General features: G+C 37.3%; 1 protein-coding gene across 1 annotated transcript; it reads left to right on the forward strand.

Annotated features, from left to right (window-relative positions):
• Positions 1–2,972: 2,972 nt before the first annotated feature.
• On the forward strand, positions 2,973–13,934 carry LOC590946 (sulfotransferase 1C2). The gene is made up of 7 exons (XM_030973380.1): positions 2,973–3,095; positions 8,703–8,875; positions 9,639–9,907; positions 10,799–10,916; positions 11,420–11,517; positions 12,235–12,424; positions 12,991–13,934. The coding sequence occupies exons 2-7, from the start codon at positions 8,704–8,706 to the stop codon at positions 13,098–13,100; spliced, it is 957 nt and encodes a 318-aa protein (XP_030829240.1). The 5' UTR covers positions 2,973–3,095; position 8,703; the 3' UTR covers positions 13,101–13,934.
• Positions 13,935–14,808: the final 874 nt, after the last annotated feature.

Consider the following 14,808-nt stretch of genomic DNA (forward strand, 5'->3'; position numbering starts at 1 on the left):
TAAATTATTTACGTTAATGTAACTCGATTTAACTGAGTAAAAATTTATTCAGCAAAATAAGTAAATTCTACTTAAGATGCCGTAGGTAATATTTACTTAATAAAAATAAGGCAATTCTTTTCCTCAATTTTATTGAGTTATTTTGACTATTATTTTTTTACAGTGTATGTTCATTGATCGATGTAACTCATTAGTGTATTGTATCAAAAATCTTGTTTTATATTGCTTATTTTGATAATTTCTTGTTATGTGAATTTCTTGTTATGTGAAATTATGAGGAAGGAAATAAAATATCATTAAAAAAAAAAATATATATATATATATATATATACAATGATTAAACGTGGCGTATATTTTCTTGTTTATGTGCCTGCCCAACAAAGCAGTATTCGCCATATTGTGCCCAACTCGATCAAATCAGGTCGACCAAAATCTCTTAATCAATCGCACTGGCTTGTTGGACAATTTCCAGCATATTTGTGGGCAAAAAAATTGGTAAAGCCAATCATGGCATGGAGTGAAATTATGTAAAACGATGAAGCGACAGGGCGAGGCTTCAGCGGCGAGGGAGCGGGGCGACCAAGCGGGGGTGGGTCTGAGAGGGGGTTCTGACCCCCTCCCAGAGTAAGAGGAAGCATTTGCAATTTTAGAACCACATTAGACGCATTTTCAGACACTTCCTGGAATAATATGACGTAAACTTGCTTTCTCCTACCCCCTCCAATTAGAGTAGGGATCTTTTGCAATGTGAGAACCACATTTGGCGCATTATTGTCCACCGGCACTTCCCGGAAAAAACACAAAAGTACTTGCATGAACTATCTTGAGTGTATAAACTGTGTTGTTATCAGGGGCATCGCCAAACCTTTTTCAGTGGGGGAGGGGGGGTGTAGAAGCCACCGATTACCAACAAACTAGCCACCAATTAATTACCGACAAATATATTTATGCCAATATCCAAATGTCTACAAATTTAACCCTATAAACCCGGGCCAGGAACTAAGTAATTTTTCTGTTTTCCCCCTCCCGCGCGAAGCGCAGAAGCTTTGACACTTCATTAAATTATTAGAGAAAGAAGACGATCCGTTGTAACGTTCTCGACTCTAAATTCTTGTTTCGCCCCTCCCGCGCGAAGCACAAAAGCTATGACTTAATTTAATAATTTATTACTCTTAATCCGTGTCTGAATTCATTTTCGCCCATCCCGCGCGAAAGCTTTCACATTTCATCAAAATAGAGAAAGAAGACGATTCGTTGTATCGTGTCCTTGTCTGAATTCAGTTCCCCCCTCCCGCGTGAAGCGCGGAAGCTTTGACGTTTCATTAAATTATTACTCTTAATCCTTGTCTGAATTCATTTTCGCCCATCTCTTTCACGTTTCATTGAATTATTAGTTGTATCGTGTCCTTGTCTGAATTCAGATTTCCCCTCCCGAGCAAAGCGCGGAAGCTTTGACGTATCATTTAATTATTACTCTAATCCTTGTATGAAATCATTTTCGCACATCACGCGCAAAGCGCGGAAGCTTTCACGTTTTATTTAATTATTAGAGAAAGAAGACGATTCGTTGTATCGTGTCCTTGTCTGAATTCAGTTCCCCCCCCCCTCCCGCGTGAAGCGCGGAAGCTTTGGCGTTTTATGAAATTATTACTCTTAATCCGTGTCTGAATTCATTTTCGCCCATCCCTTTCACGTTTCATTAAAATTAATAATTAGAGAAAGAAGACGCCTCGTTGTATCGTGTCCTTGTCTGAATTCAGTTCCCCCCCCCCTCCCGCGCAAAGCGCGAAAGCTTTGCCGTTTCGTTTTACCGTTCTCTACGTCTAAATCCTAGTCTGAATTCAGCCCCCCCCCCCTCCCGCGCCAAGCGCGGAAGCTTTGCCGTTTCATTAAATTATTAGATAAAGAAGACGGTTCGTTGTACATACTTTTAATCCTTGTCTGAATTCAGTTTCCCCACTAGCTGCGCCTCTTAACGATACACGTGCAGTGTTACATGATGTACGTATCGAACGTTCGTTCGCGCACAGCCCGAGTGGAGGGTAGTGCTTGTCGCAGTAGCTTCTGGAAATGAATTGTCTACTATAGTTTACTGTAAGTGGCCCATTAGTGACTATAAAAAAAACATATGCTCTTCCTGGCTATTTGGGAATGTGTCAGTTTGCAACAAAAATGGAGAAACGCGCATTTTGTTGAAAATCATGTGATATTACTAACATTTATAAATCACTTGTATGGAATTTTGAAAATAAGTCATGGTTGAATTTCATTTGGGGAGGGGGGCTGGCGCCCCCCCCCCCCAAGCCCCCCCCCCCCCACCAGTACGCCAGTGGTCAACAGTATGAAATGGCTTGATAGAGGATCCTTTCGCATACCTAAATAGCACAGTTTCCACAAACTTAACTTCTTTGATTGTTTCGTTTTGTTTTCTGTTCTTCTTCTTCTTCTAAGCACAAGCATAGTAGCATACACATGCTTTAGCAGTCACGCAAAACACACATTGGCAAATTATTATTCAATAAAATCTGAGAATGTATACCATTATCTAGATCTATTATTTTTAAATTATTTTTAAAATAATTCCACAAATTGGGGTAAAACAAAAATATTCCAACTTTATGAGCGACAGCGGTAGTTTGAGTAGTCCGATCCGTTTTCTATAGAGACAGATAACCTTCAGAAACGGTGTTGAAGTGAAGCCTTAAATGAACTTCTCCATATATCTTTGTCCAATGTGATACCAGAATTACTCTTACAATGTCTCTATCTACCCTACAACAAGTCTCGTCTTAACAACTAAGCAACTATGATTTTACTTCACGAGATTATATTTTAACATTAATTCACATTGCTTGTATAATAAGTTTGTTTGATCGTGATGTTTAGCTAGCCATGTAGAAAAAAATAGAACCTTGAACCTGTTTGTTCAGTGGCGAATATGTTGTAGACTTACTTTGCCGGAGAAACTGACAAAATGAGTCAGCAGATATTAAGCTCTACATGTCTATAGGTGTAACAACATATGAAAACTGAATACTGAGATTCAAAATCTATCTTATACGTTTTGACTTCGAAAGCATCGAACATCTAAACAGGTGAGCTGGATTTTTGTTTCTTTTTCTGTTAAGTCCTCAACGTGCTTTTGATTTTGATTTGATTTCTTTTTAAATGATACTCTTTAGGGGGCTACAAATTCATTAGCTTCCATTTATTCGATATTCACAGGTTACGAGTAAGTGGGTGTGCCCTTTGCCCAATTGGTAGAGTCCCTACAGTAGGCATAGCTTATGTGGCAAGTGTTTTCTCTGTTGCTAATATTTATTTTTAGAAATAGGATAAGAAAATAGTCTTCTGCTTTGAAAATGCTTCACATAAAAACCCAGATATTTTCAACTATGAATGGAAAAATGTTAAATGTTATTTAACGTTAAATATTAAGTAAAATCTAAAAAAAAAAAAATCAGTTTTTCAAACTAACCTTATAAGTATCTGGTGCAATTTTTAAATATACACACTAAGAAAAAATGGTGCAGGTACACTGTAAAAAAATAATAGTCGAAATAACTCAATAAAATTGAGGAAAAGAATTGCTTTATTTTTATTAAGTAAATATTACCTACGGCATCTTAAGTAGAATTTACTTATTTTGCTGAATAAATTTTTACTCAGTTAAATCGAGTTACATTAACGTAAATAATTTAAGTATTGTAATCATTTTAGATAATTAAAAAAAAGCTATGATAGGATTACATATTGCACGATTTGGTATCCATCTAATCTAACAAGTAACATCCGCTAATCATTCACTACTTCTATTTAAGATTAATCACTAATCACTAACACTACTTCTATTTAAGATTTAACCATATATATATCTACCACCATCACAAACTATTACATACGCTTCAATTCGACACATATTGAAATGCTCCAAATTTTATATATACTTGATCGTAGCATCTTAAAGGGATCCGGTAACTTTGTCTCAGATTCTGAAATAAAATTCTGGATTTAGCTCATGATGCAACGATAATTATAAACCTTAAGGTCAGTCAGGAGCCCCATGACTTTTACAAGCCGATCGCCTGTTTGATTATCAAGATATTTATGATTGGAATTACAAATTTTGAAAACCGTTCGCCTGACGGTTTTCATAACACTACAGACTATTGGGGAAAACGAGTATGGTAAAACCGGTCACTCAAAGATTTTTACTTTTTTGAGGCACTTCTTGATCGTTTTGAAGCGCAATTTTTTTAGGGCTTCAATATTACACCATATCACAGACACTGATAACACGTAGGGCCGTGTATCTCAGATTTAACATTGTTAAACGATCCCTTTAAAAGGAAAATTGGTTGACAATTTCCTGAAATATCAAGTTTTGATTTGTTTTAAACTGGGTAACAATTAAAAATTGTCTTGTCTTTGCTTAGCCATGTTAAATGAATTAGTAAATGTTTTAAAGTCCTTAAAATTTCATTCAACCACAAAAAATAATTGTTTTATTTAAAAAAGAGTTTAATTTGGTCTTAATGAATATTCATGAATTATGTAAATATTTCTATTACGCACTGCATCGGTCCTTACTTTAAAAAGATAAGAATAATCAACATTAATTGTTTGAGTAATACGTATAATTTCTGATTTTGAGTTAAAATTATTAAATTAATACAAGCTGAAATTACTTAAAGTTCTTATGTATTTGATTTTACTTAAATATTCCACGTATGTTCTACTAAATTGAAAGTTTGAGTTAGCAAGACTTAAATTTAGTGCGTAAGTGGCAAAACTAATGTTTTCAAGTAAATTCTACATGGAAAAAATACGTAAAAATTACCAATGAACAAATTCTTTTTTACAGTGTATGCACCTTTAGGGGTTCAAACCGATGCAACACTGGCAGCACCTTTAGGGGTTAAATCCTGCACCCTTTAGGAGGGTGCCAGATTGCACCTTTTACGAGACATGTTAGTACCCTTAATGGTTCAATCCTGCTCCATTAGGGTGCAAACCTATGCAATAACAGCACCTTTAGGGGTTCAATCCTGCACCCTTTAAAAGGTGCAATCCTGCACCCATACTCGAGGAATACTCATGAAATTTGCTCGTACACAAATACATATTAAACATGCATGTTGTTTCTTGATTAGTAATCATATAATCAATATATCTATTGCTAAAACGTGAATGTAATTGTAACATGATCAGACAAAATAATCTAGTGGTTAATGATTGCTGAAGGAAAATAGAAATCACAAACTTGATGTGTATTGTCATAATTTGCTTAACAAATCATGATAAATGTACTCGTATGTGAACACGTGTAAAGTAATCATGAATATGCATGCATATGCAAACTTTTATTTTGCACCGTTTTTTGTCGATAGGGTTTATTTTTGTGGGAAGGGTGCAACATCGTATATTGCACCCTTTTCTGAACCCCTTTTCCTTCAATAGGGTTCATTTTTATGTAAAAGGTGCAAACTCTTATTTTGCACCCTTTTTTCTTAGAGTGTACGTACTTGTGTCATGAAATAGACAGTTGGGCTAATTATACTTCAAGTAAAGTGTTCAATTCAGTACAAAGTGACGCTCATCGTTGCTCTCGAAGAAAGAAAAAAAAAAGGAACATGCTTGGCGCTTCATTTTATTATAATAAAACGTCAAGAAGTTCCTAATGCCGACTAATATATAATCCCAAGTTAAACACTACATGTAGATAAATTTACAATAATATCAAGCATTTCGATTAAAAACTAGGATTACAGATGGGTTATAGGATTGTGATTGAGGTTGGGTCAGGGATAGGATTAGTGTTAGTGTTAGGATTAGGGTCAGTGTGTGTTTTAGGGTTACTTACATGATTGGGTATTCTGCAGTTATTCCAAATTTCAATTGCTATTTTTATGATAGATATTTTTTAAAGGATATATTTAAGTGGATCCAGTTCATACAGCCATGCCATAAACAATAATTGATCTTATACATAAAACTGTTTCTGTAAACATAGTAGGCCTATATGAAATAACTTTTTGCCAAGTAATTACCTACTTTACCTGTTTGTCTAAGTATAATATGTTTTAGGAATAGCTAAACACGTGTCTATTTTTAGAGTGTAAGCACGCAAAAGATAGAGTCGTATAGATAATACTTAATATCATAATACTGGTTAATGGTTCTAGGATACCTACCCCCTGGACATCCACCCCCCGGATAACCACCCCCAGTCAATTTTAAGGAAAAGAAATGCAATTTTAATTCTGTATCAATATTTAATGGATGAAACAATTTCTATCTTCATTGTGGATTTGCGACCGATGATGCCTGAACATGATTGTCATGATACCAATATTTCCATTTGGAAACAAATTATCATCGTTATGACGTCATTAATGAAGAATTTTTACCAGTAATTCCATAATGGCTTGTTGCTTACTTCTACTTCTACGACGATACTCAGCAGGATCCAAAAGTCAGGATGTAGTGCTGAGGAATAAACTATCTAGTTCTTGGTCTAGATGCTTGGTGGAAGCGCTCCCTTGAAGCCCTCCAGTGAAGTAGCGTCAAGGGTGATCTTTGAAAGTGCATTCCACGCAGTTACTGTCTGAGGGAAAAATGAGTTCTGGTAGAGCTGGGTGCGGGATGGGATAGCCAGCAACTTCTTTGAGTGATACTGTCGTGTGTTGCTTGCAATCATGGGTGCTGTGTAATGGTGTGCATTGATGGCTACTGTGTCGTTTTGGATCTTGTACATGAGGTGGAGGCTTTCGGCATTTCTTCTCCTCTCCAGGCTCTCCCATTTCAGATGTTGAATCATGACCGAGACACTGGCCATACGACGATATCTCTGGAGGGTGAATCTTGCTGCTCGCCTTTGTACTGCCTCGATTTTGGCTTATGCTTGTTTGTGTGAGGGTTCCAGACCGAGCAACAGTGTTCCAGATGAGGTCTAACAAGAGAGAAGTAGGCTTGTTGGCGGATCTTTTGTGAGGTTTTGCGGAGATTTCTGCTGACTAGTCCCAGCATCCGATTGGCTCGGGATGTGATGTTGTTCATGTGGCCTTGCCAGGACAAGTTGGATGAGAAAGTCAATCCTAGATACTGGAGATCTGTTACCAACGCAAGAGGAGTGTCTCCTAGCGTGTATGTCGTGGTGATGGCTTTCCGACGTAGGGAGAATGTGATGTGGTAGCATTTCTCGGTGTTGAATTTCATCTGCCATATGTGTTAGCCCATGAATGCAGCCTGTTGAGATCTTGTTGTAGGGCTTGGCTATCAGTGACATCAGTGATCGGACGGTATAGAAGACAATCATCAGCAAAGAGTCGGATTTTGGAAGAGATCCCATCTACTATGTCATTGATGAAGGATATAAACATAAGTGGGCCGAGAACTGTGCCCTGCGGTACCCCAGAGGTGACTGGAACCCATTCAGATGACTCTCCATCTACAACAACACGTTGTAACCTTTCAGTTAGGAACACCCTGATCCATCTGATAAGGTTGTCATGGATCCCATAGTGATAGAGCTTATGAAGGAGGCGGTTATGGGGTACACGGTCAAAGGCTTTGGAGAAGTCTATTGCAACTGCATCAACTTGCTCTTTCTGGTCTAGAGAGTGTGCAACATCTTGAGATGTAATGATCAACTGGGTCTCACATGAATGGCCAGGACGAAAGCCATGCTGAACATCATTGAGAATATTATTTTCGTCATAGTGATCCATGATATTGATGAAAATGACATGTTCGAGCAGTTTACTGCAGATGGGCGTGATTGATACAGGGCGGTAGTTGGAGGCCTTGCTCCTGTCTCCTTTCTTGAAAATTGGTGAGATGTTTGCAAGACGCCAGTCAGATGGTACTGTTCCTGTATCTAGAGATTGTTGAAAGATAAAGGTCAGGATCGGTGCAATGTCTTCAGCAAAGAACTTCAAGATCGTTCCTGGTATGCCATCTGGTCCTGTGGCTTTGCTAACATTTATAGCTTTCAGTTGCGTGACAATGCCTTCCACAGAGATTTCAATGCGATCCATTGAAGGAAACACGGGTTGTCTAAGATCCGGAATGTTCGAGTTATCCTCCAGTGTGAAAACTGATTGGAATTGGTCGTTCAGTGCAGTTGCTTTCCCTTTACTGTCTGATACAAGCGTTTCACCACACTTGAGGGATCCAACTCCAGATGACTCTTGCTTTCTGGATTTGATGAACTTCCAGAATGTTTTGTTGTTCTTGTCATCAGGAGAGAACATCTTGTTTTGATAAGTCCAGTAGTTATGACGAAGTTGAGATCTTAATTCTTTCTAATAATTCTTGTACTTAAGCCAATCATCTGGTGTTTTTGAAGCTTTAGCTTTATTGTACAGTCTTTGCTTTCTTCTGACTCCTCTCTTTATGGTGTTTGTGATCCAGGGACTGGTTCTTTTCTTTCCAGACACCTTTGTTGGAATGTAACTCTCCATGAGGTCTCCAATCTCTGTTTTGAAGTCATCCCAGTTCTGCTGTACTGTTCTAGGTTCTGGGCTGCTACGTAGGAAAGAAGACTGAAACTTGAGGAGATCTGCACGCATGCCAGTTGTATCAGCTTTATCATACATGAATACTTTCCGAGCTTTCTTCCTTGAAATTGATGGAGTTTGGTCAACTCTAAAGCTCACAATGTATTATATTCAACAAACTTTCTTCTATCTTATTTCCAGAATGGCGCTACCGGCTGGAATGACCCAAAATCCTGAAATGCCCGGACTCTTTGACTTTCATGAGTACGAAGGCTTGAGGATGCCTAAAATAGTCCTGAAATCTAGTCTAGATGAGCTCAAGACATTCGAAGTGAGGCCAGATGACATCTGGGTATGCACCTACCCAAAATCAGGTGATTTCCGGTCTTTTCCTTGTTAACTTTACATATTTTTTTAAACTCTTGAATGAATCGATAAATTTGCATATTAATCCTTCCAATTTAATTTCCTTTCTCGATTTTATCTTCTCGTAATCATTTTGCAATAAAAGATGTCTTCATTCACATTGCTTTTCTTCTTCTTTTTCTTCTTCTTCTTCTCCTCCTCCTCGTTCTTTTTCTTCTTCTTCTCCTCCTTCTTCTTCTTCTTCTTCTTCTTCTCTCCTCCTCCTCCTCCTCCTTCTTCTTCTTTTTCTTCTTCTTCTTCTTCTCCTCCTCCTTCTCCTCCTTCTCTTTCTTCTTCTTCTTCTTCTTCTTCTTCTGCATTACCTTGATTTTCTCTTCCCCTTCGCAATTAAACACACTTCTTCTAGACACTTCTCTTTTACTAAATAATTATCCTAATTCTGTCATTAGTGATATAATTATCAATTCAATTTTGCCAGTGATTAATTAGAATTTAAGTCAACATAATACCTCAAAAACACAAGGGTACATTTTTGCTTGACAATGGCGATATTTGTTATAAACTTATCCATCTCTACATTAACATCGATAGTTTAAATTGTCTTTTTCGTTTTTTCATTGATATTTTGTTTTTCTAATGAAGTTAGCAATTTTATATATGTCATGGTCGTGTCTATGTATAAAACGATAATTTAATTTTACCTAGATAAATATAGAAATTTTAAGTACAGCGCATGTATAAATTAGTTCTGTTTCTATTTGCGCCCCACAGGTACACATTTCATCATGGAAATGACATCCCTCATCCTGGCAGACGGCGATCCAATGAAGATCGACCGAACAACTCACCTAGCAACCATCTCCATCGTAACCGTGGACCGCCCATTCACGGTTGACGCCCAGCAACAGGGCGATGAAGCACAGCCCCCGCTTGCCCCCATGCCATTCATTGATGTGATCAAGAAGGCCCCCTCTCCGAGAAAGATAGCGTGTCATTTGCCCTTCCAGCTTCTCCCACCAAACATCGAGAAGAGAGCTAGGGTAGGTATTATCCAGGGCTTAAAGCAGTGGCATGGATAACAGGGGAGGGGTACATGCCGCATCTATCGGCGGAGGAAAAAAAGAGGGAAATAAAGGAAAAGCGGACGGAACATGAAAATAAAGGAATGTGAAAAAAAGATGAATTACCCCCCCCCCCCCCCATACCTCCCCCCTTATCGGCCGCCTGGATAGACCAGAGTGCGGACAGAGATGGATGAACGGATAGATACAAAGAAATATAGTGACTTTGGTATAAACAGCTTAATATTCATTATGTTTTCTGTTTGCTTTTTCTTTTGCTCGCTCGCTCATTTCGCCTGCTCGTTACACTGGAGTTTTATTTTAGGCAAAAGACGTCAGCCTCCTTATGAAAATAGTGCCCATACACCAGTGATTTTATAGAAATAAACTGTAATTGAAATCACTGATAGAAAACTCTGTTAAAGGTAAAGACCAGTTTATGAAACGCCCCAATTTCAAAAAATGAAATGGAAGCTCTCATTACCAATCATGTGAAAGAATATGTTTCGACTAATACATGATGATAAAAAATTTGCCGGGAAACCGCCTACTAATTCATATATTTGGTAAATTTGTTTCTCTCATGGTCTATGAGAGATATAGGGTAGTCCCATATACATCTTTTTGTGTATAGTGCTTGTAACTTTACGAAGAATGGGCCAAATTTCTTATCATTTTGATGATTCCAGAACCTTGCAGATGCTAGATGCTAGATGATCAACCTTTTCTGATCGATTCCACAACGTTTCTTTCACAATGCAATCGCATGACCATAACTGGTCTTTACCTTTAACTTGTATTATTTGTTTGCATGTTTGTTTGTTTGTTAGTTTGTTAGTTGTTAACTTTATTTTTTTCTTCAATGAATAGGTTATCTACGTGGCCCGTAATCCTAAGGACATGATAGCATCTACAATGCGATTCGTAGAGAAGACCGTCCCCTATCCAGGAGGCTTCGACCAAATGGTCATGGACACGATGAATGGAAGTAAGCAGTATTATTATGAATAAGCAAATATTGGTAATACTTATGTTCGGCTTGTGAAGTTGTAGATCTGTATGGCCTGGAGAAAACCGCAGATTAAGGTTATCACTTAATGCCCACATTTTTTTATTATTAATTTCTTGTGATATATGGTTTAAGGTAGAGAAAACCATCGACGTCATATGACCATGTACTCACCCTTACATTACTTGTGAGATTTGTCAATAAAACATAAATGAATACTTCCTTCCATTTTGGCGGAATTGTCGGCAGTTTCCACTGTTAGGTATTGGTAATGCTGTCCGACGATATCCCTTTTAACATTATCTATTAATTTTCGAAATTGATATTTTTTTCACAAAGGATGATAAAATTAAGACATTGTATTCTTGATAAACGAAAATGTATTTCCTCCGTTTACTCTTTTCTCCCCCTCTTTACTTGTATGTCTTTCTCTCTTTATCTACCTCTTTCTTTCTTTCTTTTTTATTCATCTTTTTCTCCAGCCACCTCATTTGGTCCCTGGTTTGATCACGTGATGGGATACTGGAAAAAGCGAAAGGAAGACAACGTTCTCTTTTTGACTTTCGAAGAAATGAAAATGGTTCATATTATCCTCTTTCCACATTTGTTAGAATAAATGAAATCGTATACATGATTTTATTTGATACGCATGATTAAAAGAAGAGAGAGAGAGAGAGAGAGAGAGAGAGCGAGAGATATGGGAGAGAATATACAAATGAAGAATAGGAAGAAAATATGAGATGGAGAGAGAACAAAAATAGACAATGAGATAATAACAATATCATAGAAATCCTTTTTTTTCTTCTGAAAGTCAACAAGTGGATCCGATATTTTCGCTCCAACGACCAGTGACATTTTGGTCCATGCAGTCTAAATTCAAAGATATAATATAAGGTTTGTTTTTGCATTTGGTATTGAGGTTAGGTATAGGATTAAAGGTAAGTGCTAAGAACAGGTTGTTAGTTTAGGCATGGTAGGGTCCATGGTGTAGGTCTGAATTTAGGAAGGCGGCTAATAATACTGCGGAGAAATTGTCGCCGGTGTATATGTGTCGAACAACCGGCCACATGACTGCGCAAAATCTTAAGCTAAACTTTAAGTGTGGCAGGAGCCAAAACAAGCCTTTCCGAGGTCACCCGGCGAGTCGCAAACTATTTACATGATTAATGTGTCCTACAGCCATTCACAGGAGTGAAAACAATGATGTGCTGAACTTTAAGATTGGCATGATTCATAGAAGCTCAAACAGACAGTTTTCCCTTTTTTTCTCCCAAAAATTTCCACTGACCATCCTAAGAACCCGGCAGAGGCCGCTCAAAGAGTCGGAAAGCTTCTAGGGCGCCCTCTCTCACCTGAGATTCTGGAGAAGGTGGTGACAAAGAGTGGTTTCGAGGGTATGAAGAAGACATACGACAAGATTGAGAAAGCTTCGGACAAGGGTAAATTTCTTACCAAAGCCGCTGGTCAGTTGCCCTTCATGCAGAAAGGTGTGTTGATTAGGCCTTCTATATTTCATAACAATCGTGTTTACGTTTTTCTTGTGTCGTTATTTAAAAAAACAGGAAGAAGAAGAAGAAGTAGGAGTGGAAGTTGTAGAAGTAGTATTAGTGGTAGTGGTAGTAGTAGTAGTAGTAGTAGTAGTAGTAGTAGTAATAGTAGTAGTAGTAGTAATAGTAGTAGTAGTAGTAGTAGTAGTAGTAGTAGTAGTAGTAGTGGTGGTGGTGGTGGTGGTGGTAGTAGTAGTAGTAGTAGTAGTAGTAGTAGTAGTAGTAGTAGTAGTAGTAGTAGTAGTAATAGTAGTAGTAGTAGTAGTAGTAGTAGTAGTAGTAGTAGTAGTAGTAGTAGTGGTGGTAGTATGAGAAGAAGAAGAAAAAAAGAAGACGAAGAATGAAAAGAAGAAGAAAAAAGTAGTACTAGTGATAGAAGAAGAAAAATAAGTGTCATGGTTTGCGTAGGATCATATTTTTTTTTACCATAACGGACAACCACATTATCACAAATGACTCGTATTTTCCCCGTATTTTTCTATTTTTAAAATTGCATAATTTTCCAGGTGTGATCGGGTCATGGAAAGAAAGATTTACTGTGGCCCAGAACGAAGCATTCGACAAATGGTACCAGGACAAGTTTGCCGGTTGCGATTTGGAGTTCCAGTTTGAATAATTTAGTTATAAAAAACCAGATCGCAATGACTTTCAATACGCTATTGTGCATCCTGTTGAAGTCATATTCGCATTACCTAATGCGTCATTGTAAAGTTCATATACTTAATATGTGATGGGCAAGGCTGTTTAGATAGCCTTAGGTTGATTTTTCAAAAGCTTTTGCGATCATGTTAAAACTTATTTTTAAATGATTAGAAAATTTTAATTTAATTCAGTTTTAAGAACATCAACAATGGTTGTATTCGATAGTTATGATAATGTAGTTTATTACACTGAACTATCCTCTTATTTTGTATGCTACGAATGTTTAAAAGCCATATTTCTGTTTTGAATTTGTATTCATTTACAATATTCAATTTTAATTAAAACAATCTTTCTTCGAGATGATAACATCTTCAATCATCTATTTCATGACGGTCCCATTTATGAAAAAACTATATCTATGAATTTATGAAAGATGTTAAACTATATAATAATAATAACGGATTCTTATAAAGTGCTTTACCAGGTACAAGTGACCAAAACACATGCAGTTACCCCAGTGAAAGGGTTCAATCACTATATTGCACATTACAGTGCACTTTCTCCACTCCCTGGGGAACATTCCAGCTAGTCCCCTTTTTAAGGGCACGCACGTGCTAATCTAACCGTAAAGACGTTCGCATCCTACCGGGTACCCATTGACACCTGGGTGGAGAGGAGCAAAGTGGATAAAATGCCTTGCACAAAGGACCCAAATGCCGGGCCGGGGCTCAAACTCATGACCTTTGCATTTTGTTTAAACCACTCGAATTGTTGTTGTTGGTAATAGTTTAATTGCGTTCATTCAGTATTGAATATTTACGCCATATCTTCAGTTTTATAAGAAAATCAGTTATCCATCAAGAAAACCGAAAATAAAATTTGTTAATGATATAATTAATTAACCAGTATCACAATTTATTAGGAGAAACATGCTTCTCGGCTACTCGGCATGCGTGCGCAGTGATCTTTTTATAGATTTTAATGTTGTAACGCACGATGCCTAGACCACGGTGACCATTGCACTCGAATACGACACCTCTATAATTAATATACATTGAAGTTAATCATATTCATGTTATATATTATCATCATTTTTTAGCATGTACATTTTCATTGTATGTTTTTTAATCGATGTTGTAAATTATTTGTAATTTAGCCAACGGAACGGCTGTGAGGATAAAACCTTCAATTGAAGTGTGTGAAATCTATGGTATGATTTATAATAAAAATGTTATGATTATTAATTATTATTAATTGGTCAATGTCTCTTCTCATACAAGGGAGCAGGTCAAAATGAACGAAATGTAATACTTGCACCGATTGAATTGTTGATCAATTTTAATCACAGAAATTAAGGCGAAGAGAAATAGGGACAAAAAGAGAGAGAGAGAGAGAGAGAGAGAGAGAGGGGAGAGAGAGAGAGAGAGAGAGGGAGAGAATGAGAGAGAGATGGAGAGACAGAGAGAGAGACAGAGACAGAGAGAGAGAGAGAGAGAGAGAGAGAGTTAGTATACTTACTTACAATCATACACATGTCTTCTTAGCAATCGAGTAATATAAAATACAAAAAGTTAGACGAGTTAATTCTGTGATATTAAAGGGACTTGGTAACATTTTAAAGATGAGAGAAAATGGTGCTAAGGTAGTGACTTCAATGCTAGATGTATCATTAAAGGTCCATT

The sequence above is a fragment of the Strongylocentrotus purpuratus genome, unplaced genomic scaffold, assembly GCF_000002235.5.
Source record: "Strongylocentrotus purpuratus isolate Spur 01 unplaced genomic scaffold, Spur_5.0 spur5_scaffold_6, whole genome shotgun sequence".
In the NCBI taxonomy this organism is placed as follows: Eukaryota; Metazoa; Echinodermata; class Echinoidea; order Camarodonta; family Strongylocentrotidae; genus Strongylocentrotus; species Strongylocentrotus purpuratus.

Coding starts and splice junctions, on each gene's coding strand:
- LOC590946 (XM_030973380.1), top strand. CDS start 8,704: ATGGCGCTACCGGCTGGAATGACCCAAAATCCTGAAATGCCCGGACTC. Junction 8,876..9,638: donor ATGCACCTACCCAAAATCAG/GTGATTTCCGGT, acceptor TGCGCCCCACAG/GTACACATTTCATCATGGAA. Junction 10,917..11,419: donor CATGGACACGATGAATGGAA/GTAAGCAGTATT, acceptor CTTTTTCTCCAG/CCACCTCATTTGGTCCCTGG.